The 21,351-nt window shown below is 39.3% G+C and overlaps 1 protein-coding gene across 5 annotated transcripts in view; it reads left to right on the forward strand.

The window, feature by feature from the left end:
• MYO1B (myosin IB) overlaps positions 1-20,430 on the forward strand; it is a 187,243-nt gene extending 166,813 nt beyond the window's left edge. For 4 of the 5 annotated variants that reach the window (XM_070458468.1, XM_020892734.2, XM_020892735.2 and 1 more), the window contains 8 exons: positions 1,588-1,674; positions 5,256-5,330; positions 6,631-6,765; positions 8,760-8,866; positions 11,462-11,594; positions 12,228-12,380; positions 13,857-13,984; positions 18,942-20,430. In XM_070458468.1, coding sequence (XP_070314569.1) covers positions 1,588-1,674; positions 5,256-5,330; positions 6,631-6,765; positions 8,760-8,866; positions 11,462-11,594; positions 12,228-12,380; positions 13,857-13,984; positions 18,942-19,065 — 942 coding nt within the window. In that variant the 3' untranslated portion in view covers positions 19,066-20,430. The remainder of the gene's footprint in view (positions 1-1,587; positions 1,675-5,255; positions 5,331-6,630; positions 6,766-8,759; positions 8,867-11,461; positions 11,595-12,227; positions 12,381-13,856; positions 13,985-18,941) is intronic. The other variant, XM_020892736.2, reaches the window with a different exon arrangement.
• The last annotated feature ends 921 nt before the right edge of the window (positions 20,431-21,351 follow it).

Consider the following 21,351-nt stretch of genomic DNA (forward strand, 5'->3'; position numbering starts at 1 on the left):
CTAGCATAGTTGCTCTTTTTTTTAAAACTCTCAAATAATGTGCATGTTTAGTTTGGGGGGAGTTTTTTATTTGTTTGTTTTTTACCCCCTTGATGTGTCCTGGTGGTTTTCTAAAGGTGTTTTAGTGTGTGGCGGGGGCATGATGGGAATGTTTAATTAAGATTTGGGTTTTGACTGGTCCTTTGTAACACTGATAATAGAAATGCCTTTAATGCATGCTTGGCAAAAATATTAATCCATGAATGAAATTGGTTTTTAGGCTCACTGTAGCCGCTATTGATTATTATAAGCAAAATATTATATGTGAAAAGAATGATCATCTGTGATTTAGCAGAAAGCTATGTTCATGCAAAGCTAGCTGTAATTGCCCCTGAAGAATCCCAGGAATTTCGGCATCAGCTGTTTGTGTTCAGAAACAAAGGCCTCCTGAAATACTCTCACTAATCCCCAGGCAGAGTCGTGGGCTCTGTGAACATTTCACATATCCCAAGGGACGAGCATTTTAGATGTTTTCGTTACTTAGAAAATCAAAGGTCATCTCTGCCAAAATTGTGAATCCCAGTTAGAAACTCAAATACCAACAATAGTCCTATGTTTTTAAGTCTACCTTGTCAGCGTTATAAACCCATATTGTGAGAAAAATGAGAAAAGTCAACATAATTTGGCTGCATAAAGATCGTAACTTGCCACAAGCTCACCAAAGTTGTTCATTTGTGTTTGCCTCTGAACATCTGTGTGGAACCAGCTAGTTCCTTTTATAAACTGAGGGAACTGAATCAGAGGCAGAGGGTCTCTTGGACAGTGGGATTTCTCCACTGAGTGAACTCATTTCCTGGTCTCAGTACTATCATGTCATGAAACATGAGTGCCTATCTGTTTTCATCTTTTAAAATAACACGCCTCAGATTAATTTTTCCCTCAGGTTGATTTTTAAACCTATGAGTTGTTTTCACTTTTTATCTTGCTTCTGTATATATCACTGTTTGGGGCCCTAGCTAATACTGAATTTTGATACATGCTAGTTCTAATTTTCCAATTGCAGAGTTTGGGTGTTTTGGTGTTTTTTTTATTTGGAACTTCAGAGAAGCAACCTTTATTCCTTCTAGTTTTCTAAATGGTTGTTCACAAGAGTTATCTTTTTATATGTTCAAGTGAGTGGACTTGGAAATTCACTGTGTCTTTAGCCCCATGGACTGGCAGCAGAGAGGAGTCCACAGAAATTATTAGGTGCCACTTACAGTTCTGAGGCTTTGATGAGGGAGGGAGGGAGAGAGTGTGGGTGAGGATATAAGAGGGAGAGAGAACAGGGCAGAGAAAAGGAATGGAATGGAAGGAAGGGGGCAGGCAGCAAGTGTTTCCCTCGGATCCCACACAGATCGTCCTCCTTGGAGAGAGAGTCTCAGTGCCCTGAAAATACGCCAGCCTGACACTGATGCTTTGGACTTAAATGATTGTGCAGCATTTCTCTTTCATTCTGAAATCCTGATACATAAAGTGGCTCTTCTGTTTGGTGGGGTGTCTTTTCCTGGTCATTTGTGCTGTCTGCATTGGGCTGTCTTCTTTTATTTACCGTCTAAAACATTCTAGGCTCGAAGGGAGTTGAAGCGCTTGAAGGAGGAGGCTAGGCGTAAGCATGCAGTTGCTGTCATTTGGGCTTACTGGCTTGGACTGAAGGTACCTCCTCAACCTCTTCTTTCTATCCACCTGACTCGGTGTAGCCCTTCCAGCACCTACTAACCCTGACCAAACCATCAGTTCTGCTTGCTGACGGTCTGCACAGTCTTACAGTGGCACCTTGCCTACTTTGGTTTCCTTTAGAGAGCAAACATATACACTAAAATTTTCTGATTTTATTGCAGTGTCTTTCTTTAAGTAATAGGTTTAAAGTAATAGCATATTATTTAAATATAGTAACATAGCATATTTTATTCTTTGTTATGCAAATTCTATTTGATGTCCTCTTCATGAGGATGGAGTGTTTTTTTTTTCCTCCATTTGTGATAGAGTTATAGCAGTTGAGCTAAAAGCTGACCCACTGTCTGCAGTGACCAGCCTGGGGATATTGGGCTTTTGTTTCCCTTTATCCTTCTATTCTGTCCCATTGATGGCTCCTGGAACAGAGCTTTCTTCAAAGTGCCCATCATTCTAATTGTTCAGGACAGAAACCAAAGGGTGTTGCATAAATGTACAGGTTTTGACAAGTAAGACCAGCAGTGGATCATTCAGGTTACAGAGAACTTTAGATTCAAATGCCTTCTCATTTAAGGCAGGGTTTATTTCAAAGAAGTTCTTGCTGCTTGAGGTAAGGATGGATGTACCTAAATATGATTAAGCCCTGGAAAACCTTGAGAATGACCTTTAGGCAATACAAGGATTTTGTCTTCCTAAGAGTCAATAATTCATCACTGTAGGGAGCTATTCATATTGTCATTGGGGGGATAATTAGGCCCCTTTTTGATATTTGCTCTTCATTCTTTTTACTTTAATTCTGTAATAATTCACTTTTTTCTAAATATTTGAATATTATCCAGGAAACCATTAACTCTGAGTCTGAACTGAGTTAGCAATATCCATAAACTCTGCTTTTAAGAGTGTGCATTTTTCCCTGAAAGTTTAGCCTATAACTTTGAGTAAATTAACTTTTTGATTATCATGAATATTCATCAAATTTTGAAGTAATTAAGAAGTAACTTAAATATAAATTTAAGATGTTCTATTTCAAGAATTGAACAAGTTCTGAAATTACTTTTTAAAGTCAAAATTGAGGATTATATTTCCTGTTTTATTCACATTCTAGTTTGCATCTAATTTTCATAAAAGGAAAGAACAAACAGCATTGAGTCAGGAGGTTTACTCTCTATAATGCTCTGTACCAGCAACATCACATTTATCTTTGGTTTTCTGGATTTAACTAACTGCACATATGATTTTGTATTTATTATAATACTTTCATATTAAGAGTGTGTGCTCACATCTTATAAATCAAATTCAGTTTGTAGGTGAATGCTATTTTAGTTAGTTAACTGGCCTTACTATAGACATAACTGTCTTTTTTCCCCCAGTTTCCACAAGAGTATTTTAATGTGTTAACATAAGATTATTATAAGATTAAACTTCTTTGAAGTCCAAGAATGTAATAATTTTATATTTTTTTTAAAAAGAGTTTTGTTGATATGAACAGTAGTTTTGCCCTTTTAAAGGATTGATTCTTATGGAATTATTGCGAAGTGGACCCTTTTTGAGACCCCTGTGGCCCATGAAGGGAACCCATTATGTGTACCATCTCGTCACCGGGCATCTGTGTGTAGCTATATTTCAGGAAAAAGGGCCTGTCCTGTATCACAAAGCATGTTGCATTGAGCTCAGTTACAATGACATTCAAGTGTATATAAATGTACATTCAAGTACATTTCTAAGGATGTGTTTTCATGAAACCTCACTTTAACTTCTCTGCTTTTGTACATTTTTATAATTTTAGGAGCCAGTTAATGAGTATCATTCTTCTTGTTCCTTTTACCCTTGTAAGTTTAAGATTAAAGGGAATCCCCTAGTGGTGTAGATGTTAGGACTTTACACTCTCACTGCTGAGGGCCTGGATTCACTCCCTGGTTGGGGAACTAATATCCCATAAGCCACATGATGAGGCAAAAAAAAAATTTTTTAATATTTTAAAAATAAAATAATGAAACATAAAAAAAAATTTTTTTGAAATAGTTATAAACAAGATGCTGCATACTAAGTCACTTCAGTAATGTTCTACTCTGTGTGACCTGGTGGACTGTAGCCCGCCAGACTCCTCTGTCCATGGGATTCTCCAGGCAAGAATACTGGAGTGGATTGTCATTTCCTTCTCCAGGGGTATCTTCCTGACCCAGGGATTGAACCCATGTCCCTTATGTCTCCTGCTCTGGCAGGTGAGTTCTTTACTGCCAGCACCACCTGGGAAGCCCCTAACCAACTCCATGACTACAACAGAAATGATCATCAGTAACGTGAGATATGAATTAAAGGGAGAACAGCCTACATGGTATATAAGAGAATTTTTAAACTTTAAAAGTCTGTAGGTGTAGAGAATAAGTCTGGTACTCAAATGCCCAGAGGCACCAGGTGGGTCACACGGATGAGGGAAGTAGCAGATGAAAGGTGGGAAGGAACACAGGCTTCCAGCAGTTTGGAGCAAGCAGCTCTCTTCGAAAGGTCGCCCTGGTTCACTCAGTTCTTGCTGTGTGAGAACGGGGCTCCTGTGCTAGATCTTAAAGAACTGTAAGAGAAATCTGCAGTTTGAACTCCTATGTGAAAGTCTTAAGTTAAAGCGCATATAAAATATTTTTCATCAAATTGAATTTGGTTACTTGGTTGCTAGTTTATAGCCCCTAATACAGAAATATTTTGAACATGTGCTGTTAAACCCAGAAAGCCAAGATAAAAGAAAAAAAGCCAAGGTATATACATAATGTCTAAATTATTCAAATAGGCAAATACTTTGCCAGAGTCTAACTCTCCCATTTATAGCTGGATGATAAACATTTTAAATCTTTTCCCCTTAATTATGAAACTTAACTACCATTCATTCATTTGACAGGCACCTCAGTTATTTTATTTGTTAGACACTAGCATGCAAAGTAAATATGACAGTATAGCAGAGAAGAAATAGTAAACTAAAACTAATATGATGTCTTAAGTGCTATGATTAGTATTAGTAGAAAGTTTGGTGGGAAGTAGGAGTGAGAGAAAAATTAATGTAATTAAGTGGAAGATAATGATCATTCAAAAGCTTCCTTTTACATTCTTATTTTTAGTCATATGCCCTTCTCAGTATGTAGTACTGAAGTCCTGTCTTCATATGCAAGCCTGTTGGAAACGGCCATATATTTCTTCAGGCATTTCTTGCCTTTTAAGAACAGTTTGAAGTGAAAATTACCTTATGTAATATTTTCTGAAATGTATTTTGATTTTTGATGGGTTTGCAGCTATGCCTGTACAGTGTTTCTCATCAGATCTTCAGGCTCTTTAAAAGCTAGTTAAGAGGATTTAAAACATCAAAACATTCTGGTATTATCTTGCATCTCTTAATTTCTTTTCCTCTGACTTAAAACCCCACTGTCTCAATATGCTTCAATTACTTTCCTATATCCAGAAAGACACTTGTGAATTTACTTCTTCCACTTATTTTTGATTTTAATAGAGGTGTGTCATCTTTATGGGCATCTGTTGGCCACACACTAACCTCTGTATTCTGCTGCTTCTTTTTAAAGGTACGCAGGGAGTACAGGAAATTCTTCAGAGCCAATGCCGGCAAGAAAATATATGAATTTACACTTCAAAGAATTGTAAGTTTATACTTTATATATGGCTAATTAGTGTTATTGGGTTAACTAGTTCATAGCACCAACTCAGTAGTATGTGACTTGTCTGGTAACAGTTAAATCCTAATGGTGACATTGAGAGTTTAATATGACCTTTTTTTATCATCACTCCTAAAGCTCAGGTAAATTATGTCAGAAAGAGGCCCATTTGAGAATATTAATCAAATATTCTTTTTTTTGACAGAGAGAACATACTTTGGGAAAAGTGAACCCAAGAAAGCCAGGTGTCTCAATTCAGGCCACTATGGCAAAAGTGCCATAGACTGTGTGGCTTAAACAGTAAACGTTCATTTCTCATAGCCCTGGAGGCTGTGCAGCCTCCAGGGTGCTGTGCAGCCTGGGTCTGATGAGGGCCTCTTCCTGGTCTCCTCATGTGATAGAAAGAGAAGCAAACTCTTTCCTGTCTCTTCTCATAAGGATGCTAATCCCATCTTGGAAGCTCTGCCCTCGTGACGTCATCTCAACCTCATTACCTCCCGAAGCCTCCATCCGCTAATACTGTCACATTGAGGGCTAGGGTTTCAGCATAGGAATTTGAGGGGAATGCCAAGATCTTGCCCCGCTAAACTGCCATGAGCCACTGGACAGCAAGGCTGGCAAACAAGACTAGTGGGTGGAGGGGTGTGTGAGAGCGAGGCTGTGCCCCTCTCCCAGGATGGATTCTAAAGTTCTCTGTTTTTCTGAGAACCGATGTAGTGCTGAAGAGTGCAAACTGTGGAGCCAGCTTGCTCCACCACTCACAGATTTGAAAGCCTCATTTTGTCATCTGTAAAATGGGGATAGTAATAGCACTTAACTCGTGGAGTTAGGGTAAGGGTTCAGATGAAGTCGCACTGTAAAGCTTCCACAGTGCCTGGCCCATGGTTAAGTGCTCTAGCGCAGTGCTGTCCAGTAGAACTGTATGTAGTGGCAAAAATGTCCTGTATCTTTGTGGTTCAGTAGGTAGTCACGAGCCATGTGTGGCTGCATGTTAGACCTTGAAGCTCTCTAGTGTTGACTGGTATTCGTACTGGTGATAATAATAAAATTAGTATTCACGTTGGTTATTTTTCTTTTTCCTTAACCATTTGGTGGAGCTCAGATTTCTCCAGCCAGTGAGAAGAGTAGAGCAGAGAGTTTTCAGAGGAGTTAACAAAGTTTTACAGACCAGAACTTGCTAAATTCCACTAAAGACTGGTTTCTTTGAGTCCAGTTTGTATTAGACAGCGTTTTCTTTTTCTGGTGTATTTGACTCACCTGGTATTTTCTGTCAAACCCAACACAGGTGCAAAAATACTTCTTGGAAATGAAACATAAGGTGCCTTCCTTATCTCCGATAGATAAGAATTGGCCATCGAGACCTTACCTCTTCTTAGATTCTACTCACAAGGAACTAAAAAGGATTTTCCACTTGTGGAGGGTAAAAACCATCTTTTTTATGTTTTTCTCAAAGGTGTCTTGCCATCTGAGTGTTTGCAAAGGGTAACGTAAACGCAGGATTTTGAAGTAAGCAGCATGCTGGCTATCTGTGAGCATTCCCGGAGCCCCAGTGCTCCTGTGATGTCTCCAGGACTGTATTGTCTTTCCCGTCCAGATTCTAGTTGCTAGTTCAAGTAGTTCTATTTCTTGTCTTTATCTTTATGTGAATAAATACTACTGGAGGTAGAAATGATAAAATTCAAACATCTTCATGTGAATAGTAAAGTCTCACAAATTATATGAGTTTGCTTTCTACATAGAACTACGTAGACATACATGAGAACATGCACTTTCTGATGGACTGGGGAGAAAAGCTCTAAAGTCACCCAAAAGACATTAAAGAGATGGAAATTTCCCTCTCTCTGAGTGAAAGGGAAGCTGAAAATCTATTTGATTTGGCCTTATATTTTAGCTCACTTAATTTTCCATGAGCACATAACATGTAATTTAGGTGGTGCTCAGTGTGGACTACGTGGGGTAGTTGTATAGAGGTTGACTTTATTTCAGTAACTTAGTTGGTATATGGAACGGTACAATTATTTGTCATTTGGATAGAATGAAGTCTTAGGTTGAAGGGCTTGTATTTATTGATGGACACATCTTCCAGGAAACTCTTTCCTGCTCAGTGCTGGGACTTGTTCTTAGCTGAATCATATATATATACAGAGAGACATTATCACTCACTAATCAGTGTAATGATTGTTCCCAGCACAGCCTGTGGAACGGAATACCGAGCCCTGTTCTCTGACTTAGTGAGTCAGTTTGGCAAGATTTGCCATTACCTCAACGTCTCCCTCCCGCTTTGAGTCTGATACAGAGACTATTTCAGAAATAATGATGGGGGGTTTTGAATACTAGGCATCTGCTCCGCCTCTCCTTCCCCTGGCTCCTGAATTTTTCCCTTACCTCCCTTGGCTTGGGAGTGGAGAGAGAGAAGGATGCATCTATTCCAAGGGAGGGCAGTAATGCCGATGATCCTTTATATGATCATGTGGGTGATTCTCACCCATCCTTGAACTGGATTTCTTAGAAAGTTCTTCTAAAAAAACTGGTCCTGCTCCTCATGCCACCCCCTGTCTCCTTTCAGTAAATCTCAGAATCAGTGTGAGGGGGAGATTTCTCAGGCCCTGTGTCCACATTCAGGCTTCCCTGGTGGCTCAGTGGTATAGAGTCTTACCTGTCAATGCAGGAGGCTCAGGTTCAATCCCTGGGTTGTGAAGATCCCCTGGAGAAGGAAATGGCAACCCACTCCAGTATCCTTGCCTGGGAAATTCCATGGACAGAAAAGTCTACCAGGTTATATAGTCCATGGGGGTCACAGAACAGTCTGACATGACCGAGCGACTAGACAACAAGGAACAGTGATGTCCCGTCATGAAATGGCAGTGGAGGGTCTGGGGCGTTGCTTTTCAAGCTATAGATCATAACTTATTTGTGAGTCATGAAATCAATTTAGGAGTATTACTACCAGCATTTTGAAATGAAAATAACAGGGTACACGACATGTAGACAGGATAAGTGCTGTTTTGTGAAGCTTTTGTGTCAGATGTATATATGTGTGTATATAAATATGCACACTGGGCTGTGATGAACCATGTTTTTCTTCCTGTGAGTCTCTGAAAGAGTGTGGCTGTCTATGGGTTGTTGGAGTGGGAGGAAACAGTACTCCCAGGAGGGCCCAGGCCAGAAAAGTTCTTGTATGTTTTGAAGAAGCATCGCAAGTTCTACAACACAAGTAGTAGTTTTTATGACATTTTCCAAGACCAACCTTTTAAAACTCAAGAAGGAAAAATTCTCTTGACCTTTTAAGTGAATATCTCATACACGTTTACTCTTACTCTTACTGCTGTTAAATTGGCTTAGCCTATTTAAGGGTGAGAAATGATTTACTTATATATAAGTGATATCTTTTTTTCTTCTTTTCATATCTCACAGTGTAAAAAATACAGGGACCAATTCACAGACCAACAGAAACTTATCTATGAAGAGAAGCTAGAAGCCAGTGAACTCTTCAAAGACAAGAAGGCTTTATATCCTTCTAGGTACTATGGTTTTACTTTACCCATAAAAATCAATATTTTAAAAAAGTTTCTCAAATTTTGTAGGCATTTTCTAGTGGGATTTGATTTTAGTGACACGCGGATTTTTAATTTCATGAATTATTTTGAGATTGGCTGGATATGTTGCTCAGTGGCTCAGTTGTGTCCGAGTCTTTGCGACCCCATGGACTGCTGCACACCAGGCTTCCCTGTCCTTCACCATCTCCCAGAGCTTGCTCAAACTCAAGTCCATTGAGTCGGTCATGCCATCCAGCCATCTCATCCTCTGTCGTCCCCTTCTCCTTCTACCTTCAATCTTTCCTGGCGTCAGGGTCTTTTCCAATGAGCTGGCTCTTCGCACCAGGTGGCCAAAGTGTTGGAACTTCAGCTTTAACATCAGTTCTTCCAGTGAATATTCAGGTTTGATTTTTTTAAGATTGACTTGTTTGATCTCCTTGCAGTCCAAGGTACTCTCAAGAGTCTGAATATGAATGTAACACATTTGAGCAAGAGCTTTCATACTTAGCATACTTAGAGAAACAAGATCACATGTGTTGGTTTTATTCCCTTAGCATTATCCTGAACACTTCCTAAATAATTAGAAGTTGTCATTCAAAATAAAAATTGTCTAGGCTAATAAGAGATTTACTTGGTAAATTCCCATTCGTTTTCCATAGGTTTCAGAGACTAGCTGGCTTCTGTTGACAATCTACTGTAATCACCATTCCAATCTTCCCACTTTAACAAGCTGGGTCAGAATCTCCTTTGTAAGATAAATGAAGAATGAGCCAGTCTGTCACTTTCTGAGCATTGCCTAGACAGTGGCCTGTAGTGACCTTTGGTCAGCTAACTCATTGCCTCTGACTTCACTGGTCTCTGCAGTAATTTCAGCTCCTTTATTGTAGACATCAAGTACTCAGTAAAAGAAGGAAAACCAACTGCAAGTTTGCCAAGTGAAGTTCTTGGTAAAAACTGCTTTATCTGAATATTCTTACATCTCCCAAGGTCATCATTCCTGCCCCCCCACCCCCCACCCCAGAATTCCTATCCCTTTTGCATCTGGTATTTATAAAAAAGTAGATTGTACAACTTCAAGACAAATCTACAACAACTTCAAGGTTTTTCCAAAGAATGTCCTAGAAATAAAAATGCAGTATATGCTAAGTATATTCACATGGATTGCATGTGGTATGTGTGCATGTGTGTTCTTTATGTCTACCTGTATTTGAAAGCTATTCTTCTTAAAGGATTAAATGAACGTAAATTGCCAAACTCATTTGCTTTAGATATTTTAGTAGCACAGCTTACCTGGTTAGCTGATTTGGCTGCTTGAGGGGGAATACACTCCCCTCAGTCAAACACAGTGCCTAAAACCAACAGTATTCAAAATGCCTGCTCTATAAAGCATATTCAAACAGGTAAATTGTCTCTATGCTTTCCTCACCAACTTAATACATTCAGCATTTTCTTTATGTATCTTTAAATTGTAAAGTAACCTTCTTAACATTCCCTGTGGATGACTCCTTAGAAATTGAAAGGAGGGGAAAAAAAATTTTTTGAAAAAACAAATTTCCAATACTATTAGCACTTTGTATTATTAAAAACATGTTAGAATATGAACAACCACCCAAAAATGTTAATATCAAGCCAAGGCCTTTCGGGTAGTTTTACTGGTTTTCAGGGATGGTGGTGTGCCGAGCCTCCAGCATTAATTGAGCTGGAATTGTGTACGCGCCCACTCCTGTGTGAAGTGGTATCTCTTAGGGGTACGGGCCTTTCCTGTCCTGGGAGCTGTGAAACCCTGACCACCTACGTGGATTTTCTGCCCTGATCCTCCACCCACAATGCAAGCATTTTAAGTTGCATTTGCAAATTGCCAGAACTTTATAGCTCAAAGTGAAGCTGTGGTTTTTTTCTTGGTGTCTTTGAAGAAGTCACCCCACAAGTCTTTAGGAAAAGAAATCTTGGTGCTGGGTGCATGATCATGCCTCTTGCAAGAAGTAGTTTGTTTGGAAGAAAGCTGCTCCAATCCTGAATGTTTACCTTGGCCACTTCTGTCCATTTAGGGGCATATCCTAAGAGGAAAGGCCGATTTTCCTTTCACATGTGGCTGGCTTAGAGCCAGAATTCTATGGTAATATTAAGTGCTCCAAAGTTGTCTTCTAAAGTGGTCGCTCTGGATCTGTTCTACTCCCTAGAAGGCCTGTCAATTTTCTTACTCTTTGTGACAAAATGAAAATTTTCTTTGGAGCAGGAGATGGTAATGATCTGTGCCTTTTTTATCATTGCTCTGTACTATTTAAAGGCATTAATGAATGCCTTTAGGCAGCTGTTAACTTTATATTAACAGTTTGGAAGAAATTGCCTCTTCCTTCCCGTGAGACCATGCACCTGGGTCTTGACTGTCCTTCTTGGGAGAGGTTTCTGTCTTGGTTGTTCCATGTGATGAGATTTTTATCAAAGTCTTACCAACCAAATGCCATGGTCACATCAAAAATATAATGAAGTTTGAATTTCAGAATCAACCAACCCATTACCTTTTTCTAGTAGTACTTCCATCTGAAACCATTTCTAATGTGAGGAACGTTTTTCCTTCAGCGTTGGGCAGCCATTCCAAGGGCCTTACCTGGAAATCAACAAGAATCCCAAGTACAAGAAACTCAAAGATGCCATTGAAGAAAAGATTATCATTGCTGAGGTTGTGAACAAAATTAACCGCGCTAATGGGAAGGTAAGAATGCTAACCCTGGAGACCTATGATGACAGTGTTTCAATTGGGACAGTTTTCTGAATGTTAAAATCTGCATTGCAGAAAGACTCAGATGTAGAAAACAAACACTGTTATCAAAGGGGAAAGGGGCGGGGAGGGATAAATTAGGAGTAAGGGGTTAACAGATCCACACTACTTTATATAACAGATAAACAGCAAATTCCTACTGTAAGGAACTATATTCAATGTCTTGTAATAATGTATAATGGGAAAGAATCTGAAAAGAAATATGTACACAGAGTGTGTGTATAACTGGCTCACTTTGCTGTACGTTTGAAACTAACATACTATAAATCAACTATACATCAAAAAAATTTTTGCGTTTCATATTCTCTTTGGAGTTATTGTGAAGGAAGCTATTTTCTCTTGCCTTTAAGCTTAGGTGGAATTTTGCTCATTCTCTGAAATTTTCGCAAATTGAAATAGATTGTCTATGTTTTTTAGTGTGTTTTCAGTTTACATAGGTGTGCAGGCTGAAAAATACTATTATAAGATGTGCATGTCTACAAATAACTAATGCCTTAAACACATGGACAATTTGGGGGTGTTTTTGATCTTTGGTTTTATATCCTTTTTTGTTTTGTTTTCTTGTAGAGTACATCCCGTATTTTCCTCTTAACAAATAATAATCTGCTTCTTGCTGATCAAAAGTCTGGACAGATCAAGTCAGAGGTTCCCCTGGTGGATGTAACCAAAGTATCCATGAGCTCACAAAATGATGGCTTCTTTGCCATCCACCTCAAAGAGGTAAAGGTTCAACTATTGATTTGACTGAAAGATTTCTGCATTGGTCCAATCTCTCAGTCATTGATTTAAGATTTTCCACATGTGAATAATCCTGTTACTTGCAGTTTGTATATCCTTCTCACTGATCTGCAAAATTGGGCTATATTCACTCTTACATAAAATCTCAGGCTTCGTTTTTCAGTAACTAAATAAGATTAATGACTCTTATTGACTTGTTCAGTTGAATTCTCATTTCATTGAGTAGCTTTTTGTTTACACCCAGTGTAATGCGCATTATTTTGAGACTAATGCCTAGAAATATCAAGACATTTAAAATTATGCTTCCTTCTGTTGTTTCTTGTACCTCCTAAATTGGTAAATGTCTTCTTATCCATACTTAATTTGGGGATTTTTTAATTAAAGGATGCAACTATAGTAAAACAACTGCCTAATAATTTTGACCTGAAGATTTTTTGATGTCAGCTTAACCAGGACCGCCTGGCTTGAATTGAGCGGTTAAAGTGTAGACTCTGACATTGGTGCCATTAACTTTACAGTGACTTTGGCCAAGATATTTAAACTTTAATATGCCTACCTAATTTTTCTTCTCTTAAAATAGGAAAAATATTAGTACCTACTTAATAGTGTTTGTTATAAGGGTTAAATGAAACTATGTAAAGTGCTTAGCATACTGCATGTCACATAATAGTCACTGAATAAACAGCTGTCAGTAAATATTAACATATATAGAGATATATACTTAGCTAATTGATAGTAGTCTATCTAACTGATTTTGAACTATCTAACTGCTTTGTTCGGCCTGTTTTCCCCACTGTGAATTTTAACCTAAGGGAGCATATTATCTCATCGGTGATTCTGAGCCTCAATTATATATTAAAATATGCTGGTGCACAGGCCATTTCCCCAGTCCAACCAAATCAGAGTTTCTTGGAATGGGGCACAAGCACCCTATTTTCTGAAAGCTCCCCGGCTGAGTCCCTTGTGCAGCTGAGGTTGAGCCTCTGCCCTAGAATATTTGTTGCAAGCGTTGTTGCTGCTGTTCTTATTTTTTTAACCAAATCATGGCGGAGCTTTTAAAACAGCGCTTTCAGGATGAGTTGTAGGTTAGGCCAGTGCTTCTCCAACCTGAGCAAGCAAACAGGTCACACAGGGGCCTCGCTGTGAAAGCATCTGCAATAAGCCTGTGGTCAGGCCTGAGTATCCGCTTTTCCAACAAGGTCCCAGGTGGTGCTGGTGGTACTTCTGGCCCATCAGCCAGCTGGGGGTGACAAGGGCTTAGGTGACCTTACTGAAGTGCTCTGAGCAAGTTGGAAGAAACCATGTCTGCTCTTGTCATCATTATTGATTTGGAAGACTCGACACCAGTTGCTGATGTTTTAAAGAAACTGTGAATGTGTTTTCAGCCAAACCTGTAAACACATCCCTCCCAAGCTATCTTTAATTACAATTAGCCTGACTCTTGGTTTGTTCTTTCAGGGCTGCGAAGCAGCTAGTAAGGGAGACTTTCTCTTCAGCAGTGATCACCTGATTGAAATGGCCACCAAGCTCTATCGGACAACTCTCAGCCAAACCAAACAGAAGCTCAATATTGAAATTTCTGATGAGTATGTTTATGAATTGTTTGAATATGTCTTTTCAGTTTCAGCTTTATTGTTTTAGTTGAGGGACCTGGTCTCATTCGTTTTTACAACTACTACTTACTGAGTACCTAGTGTGTGTTCGACATGTGTTCTAGGTGATGGATGGGCAGTGGGTGACACTGACCAACTATCCACATTCACATGCCTGACATCCTAATAGAGGACACAGATATGCACAAATGAAATAATAAGTAGGTGGCGTGACTTTGGTTAGTAATAAATGCTGGCAGAGGAAAGAAAAAGCAGATTAAAGGTAAGAAGGAGTTATTTTTGATAGGGAGACCAGGGAGGCCGCTTTGATGCGGTGACATTTGAATTGAAACTGGAATCCAGGGATACGCCTTCCAGGGCAGGCAGCAGGTGCAGAGGCCCTGAAGCAGGAGTGGACATTGTTAGAGTGAAATAGGGACGGGGGAAGACCCTGGAGAAGAGGCAGGGTCTGTGTAGAGCCTAGAGTTGAGATTTTACTGAGGATAATGGGAAGCCGCTATAGGTTTTGAGCAAGAATGTGACATGATTAGATTTATGATTCTTAAAGATCTCTCTGCCTGCAGTGTGGAGAATAGCTGTAGGGAGGCAAGAGTGAAAGCAGAGGGAATAGGAGCTTCTCCGAGCTGTCGGGTAAGGATGATGAGGCTTAGCAGGGGTGTGAGTGGGAGGCTGTGAGAAGTAGTCAGGTTCTGAATGTAATTTGAAGGAAAACAAGAGAACTTATTACCAGATTGGGTGTTAGGTTTGGGGCATGAGCCCAAATGGTACCATTTACTGCAGTAGTTGACACTGAAGAATGATGGGTTTGGGGGTGGCGGGGGTAGGGGGAAGTCAAGAGTGCCATTTGGGAATGTGTTAGCTATTTGATATACCTTTTTTCACATACAAAGTAGAGTTATGGAATAAGCATTCTGGGTTGACAAGGGTTCACTAGTGTTAAGACTGCTGTGAATCTGAAATCTGCTTTTTTGGCTTCACATTAGGGTTCTAATTATAGAGACCTCTTATTTGCATACAGGTTGAAGCATCCCTCCCTTTATTAAATCTGTCAGTATGAGATCACTGGAATGAATTTTAGTTGCTATGTGAATTGATACTTAATTGATTACTTTTCAATAGATTGTTTACTGTCTGCATATATACTTTCTTGCACATGGAGTAAAATTTGTATCACCATGTTGCTCAGGAAATGATTTTATTTTCTAATTAAGATTTTGCCTGCTTATTTTAATCAACTCTTTTTAAAAGTTTCTCTAAAATAAGTTCATACCCATTTGTGTCCCTTTGTAAGCCATACCAGCTCTCCTTGATATACTAAATTTGACAGAACCTTAGGTTCACTGTTCTCATTGTACACTAGGAATGGTGTTTAGATGGGGATAGAGGGTGAGGGGGTGGTAATTGACTTTTACGTATACCTGTATTGGAAATTGCAATGTAAACAAACTAACTTTCCTTGTTATCAAGTCCTTTCTCATAAAACAAAGACTTAGGAGAAAAGACATGGACCAGTTGGGTTCTCGTCAATTAAAATGTTAACCTGTTAGGGTTGTTAGATCTTTAAACTCTCAGTTGAAATATTTCATAACTCAGGGAGCTAGGCTCCTGTTTTAGTGGGACTGGTCTTCCCACACCTCCTGGAAAGATTCTTTGTGTTCAGATGCAGAAGCTTCTTGGTATATGGATGAAGCAGCTTCACATTTGGTTTGCTATGTTAATAAGGCCATCTTTACAGAGAAAACCACACCAGCATCCAGGCCACTAAGGATTGCTGCTTTTAGCACTTTCCAGACTGGCATTCTGAGAACACTGCACTGGCAGGATGTTAGTAGTGATGTGCTGTGAAGAGATGTACTGTCCTTCACTGCAGCACTTCCCAGAGCTTCTGCAGTCTTGCTGTACACGGTGACTCTCCCGAGACGCCCTGTGGGGGTGCAGTGTGCTGTGTCAACCACAGAGGCCCTCCAGCAGCGCTCACAGTTCATGTTTGAGGCATTCGATCTCAGAACACTGCTTCCAGGTGAAAGGGACCCTGCTTGTCACAGAAGGGGTGGGGGTGATGTTCTGAGTGTGTAAGTTTTCAGTAAACATGCTCCTCTGAGTGAAGATTCAGTGTGGCCATGTGAAGAAAACAAGCATTTAGTAGCAGTATAAACCAGGCCAGAACACCTTTCCTTCTCCTATTCCTAGTTGTTGGTCGGTCTCATAAAAAGAAAATAGCTGATGGCACCTGCAGGGCACCAGGGTCCCTCCCTGGGCAGCACAGGACGCCATGTGGCAGAGCGAGGCTCCCGTGGAGCCGCTGCTTCGGGACCTCTGGGAGCTCCTAAGCAGGGATTATGTACTTTGTTGGTGAGCATTTTAAATTTAAACAAATTTTTACAGAGTCATGGACAAGCATGCCCATGATGTCTTTTTGTGGACTATACAGACCAGTGTTATAAACAGCATGCATTTCAGCGACCAAAACCTCCCTCAGTGCACCCTTTTTAGAAATAGTAGGTATTCTAACAAACCCAATCTCCATAATCACTGTAGATAAACTGGATGTCAGCTTACAGGAGGAAAGCCAAAGGCCTGCTTCCTCCTTAGAGCAGTTTTAACCAGCACATGTAGACATGAGAATTGAATTCATTGAGAGACTCGACTGCCTTGTGATCCCCAGTCCTTAAATTCCCAAACTATTCAATCTGTAAATAAATTACATTTTAAGGATAACATTAAACAAGATCTATAGTACTTCTAAAAATGAATCTGTAGTGTTGAAAACTAAAGTGATTTTTTTCTATTAAATACTTTAAATATATGTATATATGCATGCATACATGTAATACACACATATATGTATCCTTTAAGTTATACAGTTGTTTTCTGGATATTTTAAATGCAAACAACTAATCTGTACTCCTTTTGCTGTGACATTCTAAGTGGTTTTGATGCTGTGAAATCATGCATCTGACATGATTGTTTGCTGGAGGATGGTGTGTCCTCACTGTGGGCCAGGCTTCAGTTTTCTCTTCTATGAAAGAGAGATAATAGTACACTTACCTCATAGGATTGTTTTAAAGTTGAGTTAATATGTAACTTAATAAGAACAGTGTGGTGCATGGTAAACACTCAATAAGGTTTAGCTACTGTTACTTCTGGAGTGAATCATGGGCATGAATTGCGGACATGGAGACAGCTGGTATATGCTTACGTTATTGAGAAAAGAACTTCCCTCTACATTTATTACACTACAGATTGTCTTTAAAAATTAAAATGTAAATATATTTGATCTTTTAAAGGTATGTATTTGTGTTAAACTTGAAAGATTTTGTTTTTCCTTTGAGGCACATAGATTTAAGTATGCATGCTAGAGAGAGATCTCAGGTGAATGTGGAACTAGAGCTGCTTTTTCAGTGCTTTCAAGTTGAAAAGAAACAGCCCATCTAAAGCTCAGATGTACCACCGATGAGTACAAGCTTATGTGTCACGTTTCACTCTAGTACATAATGTTTGCGAAACATGGGCTCTTTAGACCTTGAAGCAGAGACTGACGTGTACAGAGCAGAGCTGTCGTGGGTGCCAGTGAACATGTGACCTACCACATGCTTTTTAGACTGACTCATTTAATTATACACCAGTAACTCAGAAGCAGTTCCCTGAGAAACATGCTGAAAACAGGGTAATGCTGTACTGATGCTGATGGTAGAGAAAACAGGCTGGGAAAGCCTGGGTTCCAGCACAGCCGTGCTGCCCGTGTGCCTGCCCCGTGATGCCTCAGGACCTCATTTCATACATCCAGCGCCTGCTTCTCATGGCACCCAGCCCAGGGGGAAGCCAGTCATGTCTGTTGTAGGAAGGTGTGACAAATAGTCTTGTGGGCAAACGCTTGACTCCTCTTGGTCTGTGAAAGGAAAGATTTGAACTAAAATACCGTTTCCCACAGTGTACTGCTTGTACCACTGGTAGGATAAGAGGTGTCTTTAGGTGTACATGATAGATTTTTAAATTTTTATAATGACATGTGTGTGTGTATACATATATTTAAATGGATATTAAAAATATAACTGGAAGATCAGACTTATGATTTCATCACTTTTATTCTATAGGTCATAGCTACTTTAAAACACAGTTATTTAGTGTATAGATACAAGACACAGATGTACAGAACAGACTTTTGGACTCTGTGGGAGAAGGCGAGGGTGGGATGTTCCGAGAGAACAGCATATATATTATCTATAGTGAAACAGATCACCAGCCCAGGTGGGATGCATGAGACAAGTGCTCGGGCCTGGTGCACTGGGAAGACCCAGAGGAATCGGGTGGAGAGGGAAGTGGGAGGGGGGATCAGGATGGGGAATACATGTAACTCCATGGCTGATTCATGTCAATGTATGACAAATCCCACTGCAATGTTTTGAAGTAATTAGCCTCCAACTAATAAAAATAAATGAAAAAAAAATAAAGAAAAAAAATAAATAAAAAGGATGCATGACAAAGTGAAAAAAAAGTAGTGTAGGAGGTGTGTAAATATCCAATATTTGGAAACCATAGTCTGGAGTGTCTCTGGACCCATTCTCTGTATTTGTGTATTTCATTTTCTCAATTTGTTGATAATTTTACTATTTTTGCTATGCAGAAGTGGATAAAAATGGGGAAAATAGCATGTTTGTCTTAGTATTAATATTTCAAATGTGGAAATAGTTATTCATAGTCCTTCTTACTGTATAGGAATATGATGAGCTAATGAGCTTGAGTTTACTTAGGGCTAAATGGTGGCCGTTGGAAGCAAAAGGCAATGTAATTATACCTGGTGGCATAATCCTCTGGCTAGAAGGGCTGATGGAAAGGTAAATATCCATTAGAAAACAAAGGCTAGTGTTCATGTAATCATCAGCTGTTATGTGTGAACTTTTCTTTAGTTTGTCTTATTCTCTCCTCCTAGGTTCCTGGTGCAGTTCAGGCAGGACAAAGTGTGCGTGAAGTTTATTCAGGGCAACCAGAAAAACGGGAGTGTCCCAACCTGCAAACGAAAAAACAACCGCCTCCTTGAAGTTGCCGTCCCTTAACTGGGCCTCCGGTCTGCTTCCGTGGACTTGCTTCTTAGTAACAGTGCAATTTCGTTTTGTTTTGTTTGGAGTTCATTGTATGTTGGGCAATTGCCAAAAGTTAATACTGGTAGAGTCCCTTGGCAAAATAAAGATATTTGACTAATCAATTTTTATTATTGGAATAGTTTTAACCCTTAAAGTACACATTCTGCCCTGGGACAGAATTGTAGAAGCTAACAGTGTCTATGCCCTGTCCTGTGTCTTCTTTGTTTAGTCATGTTAGATTTGTGTGCTCTAATGCAGCATATTACTCATAAGTCATTAATACATCTGAGTGTAGAAAACGCTCTTAAGAGATAGTGCATCCATTCGTCACCTATTTATTGAATGCCTACTCTCTGCTAGGCACTGTAGTAGGCGATACAAAAACTTATCAGTAGGCTCCCCCCCCTTTTTTTTCCTTAAGGCCATTGTGTTCTGGCTGGTTTGTGCTGGCTTAACCAGAGCTAAGAGAGTTTGAAAATGTTGAGACCAGAACAGTTACTGGTGATAATGGATAGCATTCATTAGGAACCCTGTAGGATGGTCTTTAACAATATATACTTCAAGAAGGGCTGGTCCTAGGAAGTAGAAATATATGACTGGGTAAAAATGCCTCTACATGTGGTTTCTATTTGAAAAGAGAAAACTGACATTTGAACAGGACTTTTAATTTGTTCACATCTCTTATCATTGCTTTTAAAGCAGTAGGAAAGAGTAATTCTTATTTTAGAAAAAGTAACAGAAGCAGTCCAGCAAGGTTATATTTTCCTTTTTATGATAAGCATCATATATGATCCTAGATATGCTAATACCTACAGAGTGTTGTTTTCATCCAGATTTGAGTATCTGTTTTAAACATCTAATAAAGGGAAGGGCTTAAAGCCTTTCAGGTGGTGGTAAGCATTCTCTATGATATGCAGTAAACATCTGAGATCTTTTTTGAAGATTTTATTTATAATATACACTTTGTATGAGAGAGGTGATTAGTACAGGGTGCATATTTTAGTCAAGGATCAAAATGATGTGTGTTAATTTGCAAGACTATTTTTACCCCCAAAATTATGGTTAGTATTCATTTTGGAAATCACATTTTAAACTTTGGAATCAAAATTGTTTCTTATTTGGGAGGACATTGTATATACATTGGTATGTTAAATAATAAAACTGTTCTAATTTGGTGCCATTTCCTGGATCACAACTGTATTTTTGTATTTCAAGCTATTTTCTTAAGTTGTGTGTCAATGTATTATCGCACGGAAAGGCTTTACAATCCAAACATTACTTGTTCTCTGTGTAATTGAATTTCACTTACCTTTTATAAACCAGAAACAGTCATTGAAACTATTTTTCTGGGGATTTTCTTTTAACATTTGTACTTTAAAAAGTTGTTCCTGTAAAAAAAAAATTCTCAAAAGCCTTTGTGCTTATTGGTTCAAGTAGAAGATACAATTGCTTTCTTTTAGTCTTTTCCAACATATATCTAAAGTGGTAGGTTGATAATTCCTGAAATAAGTGAATAGAAATTTGGAACTGAGAGATGTTTTTTTTTTAATGCTTTAAAAAATATGTAATGCATTCCCATTGTTTGACAAAAAAGAAGAATGAAAAGATATATAACACAGACTTTGCACCCCGCCAGTCACCCATTCGCTCAGGTCCTGTGCCTTGCTGAAGCGTTACCTGTTGTTTCCAGTTGGTTGTGCTTCACTCTGCTGTGAAGTTGCTCAGTCGTGTCCAGCTCTTTGCAACCCCACGGACTGCACAGCAGGCTCCTCTGTCCTCCACTGTCTCCCGGAGTTTGCTCAGATTCGCGTCCATTGAGTCGGTGATGCTAACTATCTCTCATCCTTTGCTGCCCCCGTCTCCTTTTGCCTTCAGTTTTTCCCAATCTTTCTTTTACTTTACTTTATGCATATGCTTACAAGAGGAAATAAAAATAGAGATTCTTACCTTCCTCCTGCTTTAGTAGACAAAAGCTAATATATTATAAATATTGTTCTTTACTTTGCCTTTTTCACCCTTCATTCTTTGTACCATATAGTCTTCCATTGCATGGATGCACTATGCTGATTTATCCAGTCATCTGATCATCATTGGGCCGTTTTCTGAATGGAAGCTTTCAGGGCACAGCAGTGTCTGCCTGTGCTGCGTGACCATGTCCCTCCTAACTAGAGCTTACTGACCGTAGCCGGTGAGCATCCACTGTTTGTGTGCCTTTGAATTTCTGTCACTGTCCTGCAGTAGAGAATTTGCTCGTACTCC

The sequence above is a fragment of the Odocoileus virginianus genome, chromosome 30 (assembly GCF_023699985.2).
Source record: "Odocoileus virginianus isolate 20LAN1187 ecotype Illinois chromosome 30, Ovbor_1.2, whole genome shotgun sequence".
In the NCBI taxonomy this organism is placed as follows: Eukaryota; Metazoa; Chordata; class Mammalia; order Artiodactyla; family Cervidae; genus Odocoileus; species Odocoileus virginianus.